Source organism: Crocuta crocuta, unplaced genomic scaffold, assembly GCF_008692635.1.
Source record: "Crocuta crocuta isolate KB4526 unplaced genomic scaffold, BGI_CrCroc_1.0 scaffold216, whole genome shotgun sequence".
NCBI lineage: Eukaryota > Metazoa > Chordata > Mammalia > Carnivora > Hyaenidae > Crocuta > Crocuta crocuta.
The window spans coordinates 10984671-10998807 of NW_027531504.1; the positions used below are offsets into that span (position 1 = coordinate 10984671).

The 14137-nt window shown below is 44.6% G+C and overlaps 2 protein-coding genes across 3 annotated transcripts in view; both read left to right on the forward strand.

Moving 5' to 3' along the window:
* The first annotated feature begins 9434 nt into the window (after positions 1-9434).
* POC1B (POC1 centriolar protein B) overlaps positions 9435-14137 on the forward strand; it is a 95213-nt gene continuing 90510 nt past the window's right edge. Inside the window, exon 1 of one of the 2 annotated variants that reach the window (XM_077772158.1) lies at positions 9435-9604. The gene's annotated coding sequence lies outside the window, so the exon portion shown is untranslated. The remainder of the gene's footprint in view (positions 9605-14137) is intronic. The other variant, XM_077772157.1, reaches the window with a different exon arrangement.
* On the forward strand, positions 9928-13860 carry GALNT4 (polypeptide N-acetylgalactosaminyltransferase 4). Its single transcript, XM_077772156.1, has one exon. The coding sequence runs from the start codon at positions 10162-10164 to the stop codon at positions 11908-11910; it is 1749 nt and encodes a 582-aa protein (XP_077628282.1). The 5' UTR covers positions 9928-10161; the 3' UTR covers positions 11911-13860.

Here is a 14137-nt window from a genome sequence, read left to right on the forward strand (position 1 = left end):
CTTCACCTGTCCCCGGATGAAATATTGGTGGGGTGCAAGGTGGGGGGAGGCTCTGTGACTTATCTGTTGTTTTACTGATGACAAAATATCTTGTAGCTCCTTCTCATTACAAAATAGTTTTGTTTTGGTGATTAAAATACCCATTTCGATGTGATAGTTGAACCTCCGTGATTCATTCAATACGAAGCCTCTCTCCTCCCCAAGCTCCAGCCCCTAGGAGCTGCAGCGGGTGCTGGGTGGGGGAGGGGAATGGTTCCATTTCCCCCATGTGACACAGGGGATGGTGAACTTCATTCTCTATCTGTCCTTCCTTTGCATTTGCTACGACGTCTCTGGCTCCTCCTGTAAAAATGTTTAAAACTAATTTTCCCTGAGTTTGAGCCCCGAGAGACTCTTTTCACAGGCACACCTGTGGGTTCTTGGAGGAGCTCACTGGCGCCGTTCAGCCGTGCTCCCTGAGACGTGAGCAGGGCATCTCTTTCCGCATGTCACCCGCGTGTCCTCCCCAGCTCCTGGGACTCTGGAAGGGCACCTTCTTACTGGGAAATGGCATCACTTTCTCAGGCTGCAGGCCTGCTCTCTCTCTCCCCCCCGCACAGGTCACATCTGGTCCTGGAAAGACACTCGTGTGTCCTCGCCCCCAGTGGGGAGAATCTGCTCAGGGCAGCGGGGTCTCTGCCCTCAGAGCCACCAGCCAACCACAGTCTCTTGCCTTTCGTTTTCACAGGCATGTGTCACATCGCATCATGGTGCTCAGCAGACCCCAAGAGGTACACATCTGGGGGACAGTCTAATCTCCTCTCAGGATTGAGTGCAGGGAGAGATCTCCTTCACCCTCCGCTAATAGGCGTGGGAAGCGGGACTGAAGAACAAACACACCGACCTTCTCTCCACAAAACTCCTCTTATTTCCAAACTCAACCTGGAGACAGATATTTGTTGAAAGTCACATAACTGGTTCATTGCGTTCTCTTTGCAAGTCCTGCGTGGGTGTTCCTGCCCTTCCCGTTAGAATGTGGGGCGCTTCCCGTCTATCGTCTCGAGGCCTCAGCAGAAATGGAGACAGAAAGGGTGGGGAGTCTCTCTGTGTCACATCCTCATCTTTATACGCACCGTAACCCAGGTAGAACTCGCTGCTGTCGAGACACATCCTGCACAGATGTGCATTAAAGTGTTGGTAGTACAACAGTGTACTCCGTGACATGAAATCTACCGAACCGTAAACTTGGGAAGTCAGCGGCCGAGTCAGGTGGACAGAACTGGAGACTCGTGGACCAGAGTCAACTGGCTGAGGGACCTGGAGGACTTACTCTCTCGTTCCTGTTTCCACAGAAGGAGGGACTGCCGGATGAACACTCCTGGCCTCTCCCCTTTTGCTTTCCTTGTCTGGGGTGGGGGTAGGCTTGAGGGGAGTGAGGAGTGGGGGTAGAGTTTTCTGGGAAGAGATGGGGGGAGGGCCCACTCAGCTCAGCCTCTGCCACTCTCCCCTCTCTTCACATCCTTCTGTCTGCAAAGTGGGACTATTCTTGTTTGCTCTCTTGGCTGTAGGGTAAACTCCGTTTTGCTGGGGTGTAAAGCTGGGGGCGGGGGGTGGGGGGGAGAAGGGTTAGCTCAGTTGAGGAGCCTGCTAGCAGGCCTGTTTGGCTGTACCCTTAAGCGAAATCCTTCCTTGTGGGATCATCAGTATCATAGCTGATGCTTTGACTTCCATCATTCTCAAACCTGTAGGATTCAGCTGCTTCTGGGTTCTGGCGGGAAAAAGAGGTCCCATGTGGGGTTCACCTAAATACCGTCACAAGCTATAGAAATGATTTTCTTTTCTCACACAAGCCTTAAAAGTTTCCAAATCAGCATACAACTTTAAAAACAATATTTATCTTTATTTTTGAGAGAGAGAGAGAGAGAGAGAGAAAGAGAGAGAGCAAGAGAGTCAAGGGCAGAGAGAAAGAAGGAGACTGAGAATCGAAGCAGGCTCCAGGCTCCAAGCTATCAGCACAGAGCCTAACGTGGGGCTTGAACCCACGAACTGTGAGATCATGACCTGAGCTGAGGTCAGATGCTTAACCAACTCAGCCACCCAGCTACCCCCCCAGCATACAACTTTTAAAATTAGGGAGGTTTTAACTGAAATCTTGGATTTGCAGCTTATCACAGTAATTCCAATGATTGCTAACCCCGGGGGTGCATGCCTCATGGAAATAATTCCCGAGATACTATGCAGCAGCTCCCTCCTTAGAAGGGGCTCACCTGGATTACTAGCTAGCTAGAGTTGCTAGAGTTAGCAAATAAAAATCCAAGATGTTTAGTTTAAAGGTGAGGTGTAGATAAACATTGATTTTATTTGATTGTTTTTAGTGTAAATATATCCTATGTAATTCATGCAATTCATTTATGGCACCTCATACGTATCTGGCAATGCTACAGTNTTTGTATGTTTAATACCTAATATGCTGCCTGGTTCCTGGTAGTGTCCTCAATACTGTTTGTGGAATATAGTCTGGGGACCAAAATTCTGTTCCATAGAGAATGTCACTAAGTCTCATCAGATGAATAAAAAGTGGTAACTTCTTGCTAAGCTCACCGTGAATAAAGATTACACATTTGTGATTATTCCTGGACTGGAATCTGGACCATTGCCTTGTAGACTTGCCTGGGTCCCTGTCTAGCTGAACGGAGTTGGGCATGTCCATGAGTCTTCTGGAACGCTGCTTTCCCATCTCTTCGATCTCTAGCAAAGTGAATGTTTCTGATTTCTTTCTTGTTTTGTATATTCATCAGAGAAAAAAGATTAGCGTGTGTAGAATTTGACATCAGTATTTGTCAACAGCACCAGGAGGAAAGTCAACTAATGACTATGTCGTTGGTGATGATAAATTAGTGGACATATGAATAGGACACTGTTTCATGACCCCAGGCACTATTTCAAGAACTTCTGATCTAATACAGGAAACTGAAGCCTAGAAACTTAGAAATGTATACAGTATGCTACCTTTTTTGTTGTTTAAGATGTCATTAAGTAATACCCACCATGATTTGATAACAGCTACACAGAGGGAAAATCTATAAATTATATCATCTCATGTGAATTCGAAAACTAAAACAGTTATTTATTTTTTTTGAGTATAGTTGATACGCAGTATTACATTATTTTCAGGTGTACAACATAGTGATTCAAGTTCTGCATACGTTATGCTATGCTCCACAAGGGTAACTATCATCCTAAAACCGTGCTTTTTTAAATAAAAAGTATGAAGTAACTTTGCTATATACGGCAATGTTAGGAGATTGCTAATTATCTGAAACCTTATGAACACCAGGAGAGCAGACCATAATGGTGAATCAACATTTATTGAGCACGTATGTACTAAATGCTTTTATTTAAATCGGGATTTCTCAACCTCAGCGCTAATGACATTTGGGGCTGGGCCATGGTGGGGGCTTGTCCTGTACATGGTAGGGTGTCTAGCAGAATCTCTGAGCCCAGTCTACCAGATGCCAATAGCACTATGCCTCTAGTTATGACAACCATAAGCGTCTCTAGACATTGCCAAAAGTGGGGTGGAGGGGGGGGTGTCCTGGTTAAGAACTACTGATTTAAATCATCCAATTGAATTAAGTAATTCACAACAAACCAGAAGAGTAAGGTCTCTGCAGTCTTCACGGTACCAAGGTCATGCCGTGGTCTATGCAGACCTGAGTAGGAGCCCCCTCCTTTTTCACTCTGGCTCTTTTTTCACTTCGCCTCCTAGCAGTGCAGCCTATGCCAGATGTCTCACCAGACTCGACCATACATGGTAGAGTTTCTTCCTGTGTCCCCTCTCTCCTGAGATTCAGACTGAGTCTGTGGGGCTGCAGAAGCTAAGATATCACAGTGTTATTGTCTGGCCTGCCTCCCTTCTCCATTCTCCAATGAAAGGTCTTTACTCAGACCTTGAAAGGGTCAGGAGACAGAGAGATAAGAATCTAACTCCTATCAAGCACTTACTATCTGCCAGGCAGCAAAGTGGCAATACTACCTATATTACCTCAGTGTCGCTAAATTCTAAAACGGATGGCTCTCCTTCATTTAATGCAAGTGAAAGATTTCGGGCTACTGTCTGTGCTCTTGTAAGGTATATGTAGGTTCACAACCCTCCCTGGAGCTCCCCTGGTGTGAGCTGAAACTGGCCCCCACATGCAGAGGGCAGAAAGAGACCCAAGAAAGAGACAGGTAGGTGGCAATTATAATATCAGCAAAGGGAACATACATGAGAGGCTCGTCTCGGGTGGCAGGAGGGTAACTGGATCCCTGGACACATCCTCCTAATCTTAAAAGCTTATAAAGAGGCCCTAACTGGCTTGTTACATATAGAATGTATAGAACGCAGGGTTTTTTTTTTTTAAATGTTTTATTTATTTTTGAGAGAGAGAGTGTGTGTGAGTGGGGGAAGGGGTGTGAGAAAGAGGGAGACGCAGAATCTGAAACAGGCTCCAGGCACTGAGCCGGCTGTCAGCACAGAGCCCGACGCGGGGCTCGAACCCACAAACCGTGAGATCATGACCTGAGCCAAAGTCGGATGCCCAACCGACTGAGCCACCCAGGCGCCCCAGAATGCAGGTGTTTTTAACATCACATCACCATCTCAAGGCTCTGTCCTTGGAGCAGCCTCTGGGAGCGGGAGAGGCAAGCAGAACCCACTTTGCAGGGACAGGGGAGAGGGTGAGGAGCCCCCAAGTGCCCAGGCCCAGCTCACTGCTCAGTGTACAATGTGATGATTTCATATTTGGATATATTGCAAAACGTTCACCACAATAGGGTTGTTAACAGATCCTTTCCAACACATCATTGCCATTTTGTTTTTATTGTTGTTGCTGTTACGGTCAAAACGTTAAAGCTCTACTACAGGTCAACTTTCAAGGATCCTATCCAGTGCAAGGTTGCCTTTACATTTTGCTTCTTTCTGGTGTGCAGAAGCTTTTAAGTTTGTTGTAGTCTCACTTATTAATTTTTGCTTTTGTTACTGAAATGACCTAGGAGGCAGAGGAAGAGGGTGGCCTGTAGCAGGGTGGAAGCCACAGACAGAAAGAGGGGAAGATAAATTCTACTGGGAGGATATCGTTGCTAGGATTTGGGGACTGAACTTCGATTGAAAGAAATCATTGATGGTCTTCAAAACAAAACAAAACAAAAGGCCAATGCTTTCATGATTCACACAGATCTGGTACTTCCTTTCTAGGTACGCTCCTATACTCTGGAGCAACTCTAGCCAGAAGAGTCCCATTAGCCTGCAAACAGGCGACAAAGTAGTTTCACTCCAAGGCCCACGCCAGAATGTAACCAGTAGATGGCGCTTGTGTGCTCTCCCTGGATTTCCGACCTGTGAAGGGAACTAACCCAGGAATGACACCTGCTAACATCAAAAACAAACTTATATAGTGCTCAGGTACGTATGTTCAAGCTTCTAACGAGGGGAATGTGGAAAAGGAGAGCTAAGTAAAGGATCGGTCTGTCTTATGCAGTACTTTGCCTCCAGTGATCGCCTACAGATTTTTAAATTTTGTGAACTATTGTAGCTTTCTTCCAGATTAATAAAGTTACAGTTTGGGAGTGGTCCCAAATTACTGTGACAAGTGGAGTCATATGAATTCAAGCAGGCTTGAGGTTAGGACTTTGGCCATGTTTCTAAATATCTATCTCTGAACTTTTGCTGGCTTGCAAAGGTGAGGAATCAAATCAAATATGGAAATGTTTGTTGCAAAACAGAATCATTTCAAATATAGAAAAGAACCATGGGAGATGCCGTTTGGACTAATGAATGAGAACAGTGGAATGGAGACAAAGGAGTTCCGTTCTGGGGGGTATAAAATTTACCGTTAGGCAGTAAAGTTTACATGTACAGAAGTTTATGTGTTTGCAATATGGCTGCAACCATGCAAAAGGCCTCATGACTTAGTAACTAAGAATGGAGTCTGGAGGCACCCGCTGAAATCTACGGCTCTGCTGCCGCCTAGCCACATACCTGGGGCAAGTAAGTGTACGTCTCTGCTATCAGTTTCCTTATAGAGAAATGCACATGGCAATTAGGGCACCTCTCTGACAAGATTCTTATGAGGATTAAGTGTCAAAATTTGTAAGGTACTTAGAAGAGCATTTAGCATGTACTGAGCACACCGTTAAGTGTATGAAAAATTTCTTTTTTTTTTTTAAATATTTTTATTTTATTTCTAGGATAGAGAGAGACAGCGTGAACAGGGGAGGGTCAGAGAGAGAGGGAGACACAGACTCTGAAACAGGCTTCAGGCTCTGAGCTGGCAGTCAGCACAGAGCCCGACGCGGGGCTCGAACCCACGAACCGCGAGATCATGACCTAAGCGAAAGTCGGACGCTTAACCGACTAAGCCACCCAGGCGCCCCTGAAAAAATTCTTTTATTTAAAATTTCGTTTAACGTTTTTTATTATTTTTATGTATGTATGTATGCATGTATGTATGTATAGAGACAGTGCAAGCAGAGGAGGGGCAGAGAGAGAGGGAGACACAGAATTCAAAGCAGGCTCCAGGCTCCGAGCTGTCAGCACAGAGCCAGCTCGAACTCACAAACTGCTACTGCAAGATCATGACCTTAGCCCTTAGCCAAAGATGAAGACACTTGACCCACTGAGCCACGCAGGCACTCCAAAAATAATTTTTAAGTCTACTTTTAGGTAATGACCCAGTAGGTGATTTTTCCCTTCTCTGCAGTTAAGAACATGTATTTTTTGATAACTAGGAAAAAAGTTAAGAAAATTTTTTTTACTAAAAGACTTAAGAGAAAAATCTGTACTTAAAGATTTCTCTTTTGAACTAGTTTCTACATTTTTACCTTTTTCCTTCTCTGGCAATCTGCTATACCCAAGATCAGACATATCTTGGCTGTAAGAAATACTGAGGTCTTGGTCATTCCTCAGAGTTCCTAGAATTATTATTTTTTATTGTAGTCAAATAAACATTAAAATAAAATGTGCCACTTTAACTATTCTTAAGTGTACAATTCACTGGCATGAAGTACATTCACAATGTTTTGAACCATCAACACTATCTGTTTCCAGAATATCATCACCTCAAACAGAAGCTCTGCACTGATTAGACAACAATTCTCCATTCACAGCCTGTGGCAGCCTCCATTCCACGTTCTGTCTCTATGAATCCAACTAGCCTTTGTGTCTAGCTTATTCATGTAGCATAATGTTTTCAGATTTCACTCACATTGTAGTATGTATCAGAATTTCATTCCTTTTTATGACCAAATGACAGTCATTGTATGTACATATCACATTTTCTTTACAGAGTCACTGTTAGACATGTGAGTTGTTTTCACTTTCTGACTATTTTTTTTTATTTTTAATGTTTTATTTATTTATGAGAGAGAGAGAGAGAGGGAGGGAGACAGCATGAGCAGGGGAGGATCAGAGAGAGAGGGAGAAACAGAATCTGAAACAAGCTCCAGGCTCTGAGCTAGCTATCAGCACAAAGCCCGATGTGGGGCTCGAACCCACAAACCGTGAGATCATGACCTGAGCCGAAGTCGGACGCTTAACCGACTGAGCCACCCAGGTGCCCCTCACTTTTTGACTATTGTGAACAACATTGCTATAAACCTTGGTGTCCAAGTATCTCTTCTAGTCCCTGCTTTCAATGCTTTTGGGTATATACCTAGGAGTTAAGTTTTTGAGGAACTGCCCAACTGTTTTCCACAGAGCTACATTTTACATACAAACCAACATCTAGCATTACTTTTAAGTGTGTCAGATGTTAGTCTTTCAGAATTTTTTTTTTCAAACCTAGACTGGGAATAAGCAGCAAAACTTAGATTCTTGCCACAGTGGGTTGGTAAGTAGCTAGTATCAATACTCTTGATATATCACCTCTTAGACTATAGCAGTGTTTCTCAATGTACACAGCTAAGACTTCTTTTTTTTTTTATTTATTTTTTTTTTTCTGAGAGAGAGGCAGCGTGAGCAGGAAAGGGTCAGAGAGAGAGGGAGACACAGAATCCGAAACAGGCTCCAGGCTCTGAGCTGGCAGTCAGCACAGAGCCCGATGTGGGGCTCGAGCCCACCAACCGTGAAATCATGACCTGAGCCGAAGTCGGACGCTCAACCGACTGAGGCACCCTGGCGCCCCTAAGACTTCTTTATTACATTTGTAGGGCCCTGATCCCACTTTATACATGTTTAATCAGCATCTCTGGGAATTGAGTCCCTTAAATCATCATTATGCATGCTAAAATATGAGACTTGGAAACCTAGACTGTTGAATTCTTGAGGGCAGTGAAAATGTCTGTCACCTTTGTAATCCCTCAGAGCCAAACAGGAGATAGTCAGCAAATTTATACTTGAACTAATACTGAAATCTAAAGCTATTTCTTCTCTGCTTAATTGCTATGTACAGTATTTACTAAAACTAAATTCTATCACTAGACAACTAGAGACCCTGTAATTAAGGTGTGTACTATACCTTTCATTTAATAAAACATGTATCTTACCAGGTGTGGTCTATTATGTCATTTTCTTGCTGCCAAGAATGTTTATTTCATATGTAATTTTCAGCTGAGTCTTTCATGCTTTGAGGTAGGGTAAAAAAGAATATGGGCTTAGAACTGGAAGATCTGACTGTAATCTTCGACAATTATATGTAAACGATCTAGGAATCAAGTTTGTAATTTGCAGACGTTGTTAACATTCTGTAACTCTATCAACTCCATAGCGTTGCCAAAGCGTCAATCATATTATGTGTAAGAAAGCCTGCTATAAAAATGGCAATGGTTACTATGTAGCCTAATAATTTAAACAAAACAAAAAGTTTCTTTCTAAGGCTTCCTTCAGACTTTAAACTTGCTGCCGGGTAAACTGGGGGCTCTAAAGCATACACTAATGCGCAGATTAAAATAGAAACACAGCAGAAAACCATTAAGTGGATGCACAGCATTCATTCATTCATTCATTCATTCATCTATCCATCATCTACATCACGAATGATATTGTGTGAAAAAGTTATTAAATAAATTAAAATCTGTCCTCCAGAGGTTTAGTTCCTGTGCATATATTAATAATTAGCAAGCTGCCCCACTCCAGTCCCAAACTTCCCTCCCCAGTCATTAAGCTGTTGGAGACCCTCCTCAAATTCGTGGGCGCTGTCTCTTTAACGTGTAATAGAACTCCGATTGCATTGATCATAGACTCCCTGCCCTCTGCGTCCCATCGGTCTCACTGCCCTCCCGGTGACTGCCCTCTTCCACGGTTTCAAGCCGCGGGGAGCGCGAGTGTTAGTAAATGACGGCTTCCGTGCGTGGTCACACCTGACCCCGGGGCGTCCCGCCTGCCTGTTGGCCCAGGCACCGCTTCCCCGGCGCCGGCGACGCCTCGGGGCTCGACTGGCCACGCCTGGAGCGCGGNCGGCTCCGGGGCCGGGACCCGCCCCGGTGGAGGCGGCCGCGCTGACGCCGGGACGCCCGCATCCGACGGCTGCACCTGCTTTCAAAACTCGACTACTTTCTTCCCAGGAGGATCCCGTTCTGGAGCGATATTTTAAAGGTCACAAAGCTGCGATCACGTCCGTGGACTTCAGCCCCAATGGCAAACAACTTGGTAAGTTTTATTCTCTCTCTCTTTTCGTGATGTGGCAAAGGCTCACTGGGTCGGAGACCTCGCCTCCTGACCACACGGGGCCGCGGGAGAACCACCGAGGACCAGTGGGGGAGGGCGTGTGGGGGTTGAGAGCGGCCGCAGACTCGGGCACCTGGATCGTGCCCGTCCTGGCCCCCAGCCCGGCCCCGCCGAGTCGCCTCCACGCCTGGGCCTGGCCAAAGCCTTTCGCGAACTAACCGCCAGGAGGAGTGAGTGGGAAGGGGAGGAGTTTGTCCTCGGCCCTGGGAGGGTGGGGTGTTGGCTTGAGAGTTTGTGAAAAGTTGTGAGATCAAGTGGAGGAAGCGGGGAGAGAGGAGTTGGGGCTGTCCCGGAGGCCAAGGACCGAGAGGTCTCCGGTGACCCCTGCGAAGCCCCTGTGGCTGGAAAGGAGCCGAGCGCCTGCGTGAAAGGAGGAACCTGCTCGGAAGTTCGCGCCTACCTGAGCTGGAAACTCAATCTGCGGGTCTGAAGCCCTTCCCCTGCGTGGTGACTCTGGTGGCTGCGTCTGCGCCTTAGCCATGAGGATCCGGATGGCCGTGAGGTGGACCTGGGCAGGCAAAAGCTGCCTGTTGCTGGCGCTTTTAACAGTGGCCTATATCCTGGTCGAACTCTCTGTCTCCACTTTCCATGCCTCCTCAGCAGCCGGCCTTGCTAGGGAGAGGGGCCCCCAACAGCTCTCAGACCCCTGGGGAAAGGCAGAGGAGTTGTCTCGACCGCTTTATGAGAAGCCCCCTGCAGATTTCCACGCACTTGGGGAGTGGGGGAAAGCCAGCAAACTCCAGCTCAGCGAGGATGAACTGAAGCAGCAAGAAGAACTTATCGAGAGATATGCCATTAATATTTATCTCAGCGACAGGATTTCCCTGCACCGGCACATAGAAGATAAAAGAATGTATGAGTGTAAATCCCAGAAGTTTAATTATAGGAGACTTCCCACCACCTCTGTTATCATTGCTTTCTATAATGAAGCCTGGTCGACTTTGCTCCGCACCATCCACAGTGTTTTAGAAACTTCTCCTGCAGTCCTCTTGAAGGAGATCATCCTAGTGGATGACTTGAGTGACAGAGTTTATTTGAAGACACAGCTTGAAACTTACATCAGCAATCTCGAGAGAGTCCGCTTGATTAGAACAAATAAGCGGGAGGGGCTGGTTCGAGCCCGCCTGATTGGGGCCACTTTTGCCACGGGGGATGTCCTCACCTTTCTTGATTGCCACTGTGAGTGTAACTCCGGTTGGTTGGAACCACTTTTGGAAAGAATTGGTGAAGATGAAACAGCAATTGTGTGTCCTGTGATAGACACCATTGATTGGAATACTTTTGAGTTCTATATGCAGACTGGGGAGCCCATGATTGGTGGATTTGACTGGCGCTTAACCTTCCAGTGGCATTCTGTCCCCAAACATGAAAGGGACAGACGGAAATCGAGAATTGACCCAATCAGATCGCCCACCATGGCTGGAGGACTGTTCGCTGTCAGCAAGAAATATTTTCAGTACCTTGGGACGTATGACACTGGAATGGAAGTGTGGGGCGGTGAGAACCTCGAGCTGTCTTTTCGGGTGTGGCAGTGTGGAGGGAAACTGGAGATCCACCCGTGTTCCCATGTGGGCCATGTATTCCCCAAGCGGGCCCCATACGCTCGGCCCAACTTCCTACAGAATACTGCTCGGGCAGCGGAAGTGTGGATGGACCAGTACAAAGAACATTTCTACAATCGAAACCCTCCAGCAAGGAAGGAGGCTTATGGTGATATATCGGAAAGAAAATTACTACGAGAACGGCTGAAGTGCAAGAGCTTTGACTGGTATTTGAAAAATGTGTTTTCTAATTTACATGTTCCGGAGGATAGGCCAGGCTGGCATGGAGCTGTTCGCAGTATGGGGATCTCTTCTGAATGTTTAGATTATAACTCTCCTGACAGTAACCCCACAGGTGCCAACCTTTCACTGTTTGGCTGCCATGGTCAAGGAGGCAATCAGTTTTTTGAATATACTTCGAACAAGGAAATAAGGTTTAACTCTGTGACAGAGTTATGCGCAGAGGTTCCCCAGCAAAAAAATTATGTAGGAATGCAAAATTGCCCAAAAGATGGGTTCCCCATTCCAGCCAACATTATATGGCATTTTAAAGAAGACGGAACCATTTTCCATCCCCACTCAGGACTGTGTCTTAGTGCTTTTCGGACACCTGAGGGTCGCCCTGATGTTCAAATGAGAACTTGTGATGCTCTCGATAAAAATCAAATTTGGAAGTTTGAGAAATAGAAGAGCACAACACTTTCTTTCTGAGCGGACAATAGCTTCGAGAAAGTCAAAGAGCCTTTAAAGAGCCTCAGTTATGACTGTATTTTATCAGAAATCACCCACTGGTCATCTGCGAGAGCTCTGTGAAAGCTGTGTTTCGTTTTGGTGTAGAACACTGAAAGTGGATGCACAGAGAGCTGCTGTTTAATATTTCAAAGTGCCTTACTTATGGGTTGTTTTATTTAAAACCTCTGTCGATATGGTTTTCTCTCCTTACTTAAAGAAGTAGATTGTGAATTGAGCTATAGAAAACATTTAAGTGCCAGACTTACTATTAAAGAATGTAAACATCCAAGCAGAATGAGGGATGATTTATGTTGATGGATAAGTTCCCCACCCATCTCTTTAAAAACAAAACTCATAAATGTGCAGTTTGAGCTATTGCTGTTTTTATTGTACGTAGGATTTGAATTTCTTGTAGCCAGCACATCGAAGTTTAGGTGTTATTTTCTTTGTTTTGTTTTAATTTTCCTTTAATCACCTAGAAATCAAAGGAAGTTGATCTTAAGGAGAAAGGCCCGGTTTTGATGTATGTTTCATTGGAAGAGGGCATTAATTTGAATATGAGTTTAGAGGTGTTTTGAACTTACAGACATCTCAGAAAAATATACCCACATTTGAATGAAACAGGGAGATATTTACATTCCACACTTGGTAAACTTGAGCTATTAGACTTAACTGACCTGTGTGGATACCTCATTTTGCTCTGATTTTGTAAGCTGTCCTCTCTATGAACTCTTGGGCGGGGGGGGAGGCATTTTCTGATTGCACTTCCTTAAGTTATGAATGTATTGGAGAGGGACTCATTCACAGTACTGTGCTTCCCTTGGTTAATGCTTAATCGCTTAAAGTAAACATGATTGTGGACTCTCTGAAGTTAAACCCAACTGTGTTTACTGAAATGTGTGAAACTGAAAGTGGGCCCAGTGCTACAAAGGCTGTGGAAGTCTTCTAGGAGTTCTTCCTGGTGAGGACATTTACGGATTTATCTTAAAACAAGGAAAAAGCCTGGTTGGACACTGGCAAGTACTGCCTCTTGCAGCCTGTTTTCAGCATCTAGCACCAAGCCTGGCACTTAGGCAGCTTTCAGTAAGTGGGTGAATGAATGAATGATGAATGAATGAATGCCTCAGCCATGGAATGTGATATTGGTCATGTCATTTGACCAAAAGACTCCGTTTGAGCTTCAGTTTTCTCATCTATAAAATGTGGGTGCTGAATTAGATCTCAAAGATCCCTTCCAGCTCTGAAATGTGATTATACATCACAGCCATTCATGCAGTCTTTACAACGCTTTTTATCTCTCCACTTTTAACACAGATAATGTTGTTGAGCAACATTCAGTCCAGTTATGAAGCTGGAAAAGAGGGGTAGTTTTAAAGTTAAGTGAGCTGAGCTCAACTGAAGCAGTTTATTTTGGATTGGGTGGAAAGTTGTTGTGGTCAGTGTTTGTATTCATTTTATTTGACAATTATTGAACCAATTTTGTTTTTATCTTTCAAACTCTAAAAGTAATCTTTTGGACTAAGAATATAAATATTTTCCAAACCAAATTATCTGAGAAATAACCATACCGAAAAATGTATATATGTATCTATATATACCAGTAAAAGTACACACACACACACACACACACACACACACACACACACACACACTCTTTTACTGGTTTTGTTCCAAAGCTTTATCCAAGAATCACAAGCTGAATTTAGAATCAAGTCTTAATTAGTTCACTTTGGTCTAGACTTATGAAAAACGCATACTCCGTAGAGAGTTAGTCCACAGTACTCACAAGTAAAGTTGTTTTCAGTGTGTACTTGATGACTAGAGAGAAGGACCTTTGCAAAACTGGAATTTAAGAAAAACTTTTAGGATAGCCATTTCAGAAAATAAAAGTGCACTGTATCTTGATTGTTTTATTTCTCTTTTGCTTTTTACAATGACAATGTGTTAATAACGTTCATTAAGTTATTTGGCAACCTTGAGGTTTATCAAAGAATTATGCAAATTTCACGTGCAAGGTACATGGCCTTGGGTGTAATTTAAGAAGGATTTATAATAATACTCTACATTTTGCAAAAATGGTTGTTTAACAGCATTTGTTCTGCTAAACCTACCCTCTCCCAGTCTACTTTTTAATGTAAATCACCCTTTCTTTCTTTCTTTATTTGTTCTTGTTAGCCTCTCC

Coding starts and splice junctions, on each gene's coding strand:
- GALNT4 (XM_077772156.1), top strand. CDS start 10,162: ATGAGGATCCGGATGGCCGTGAGGTGGACCTGGGCAGGCAAAAGCTGC.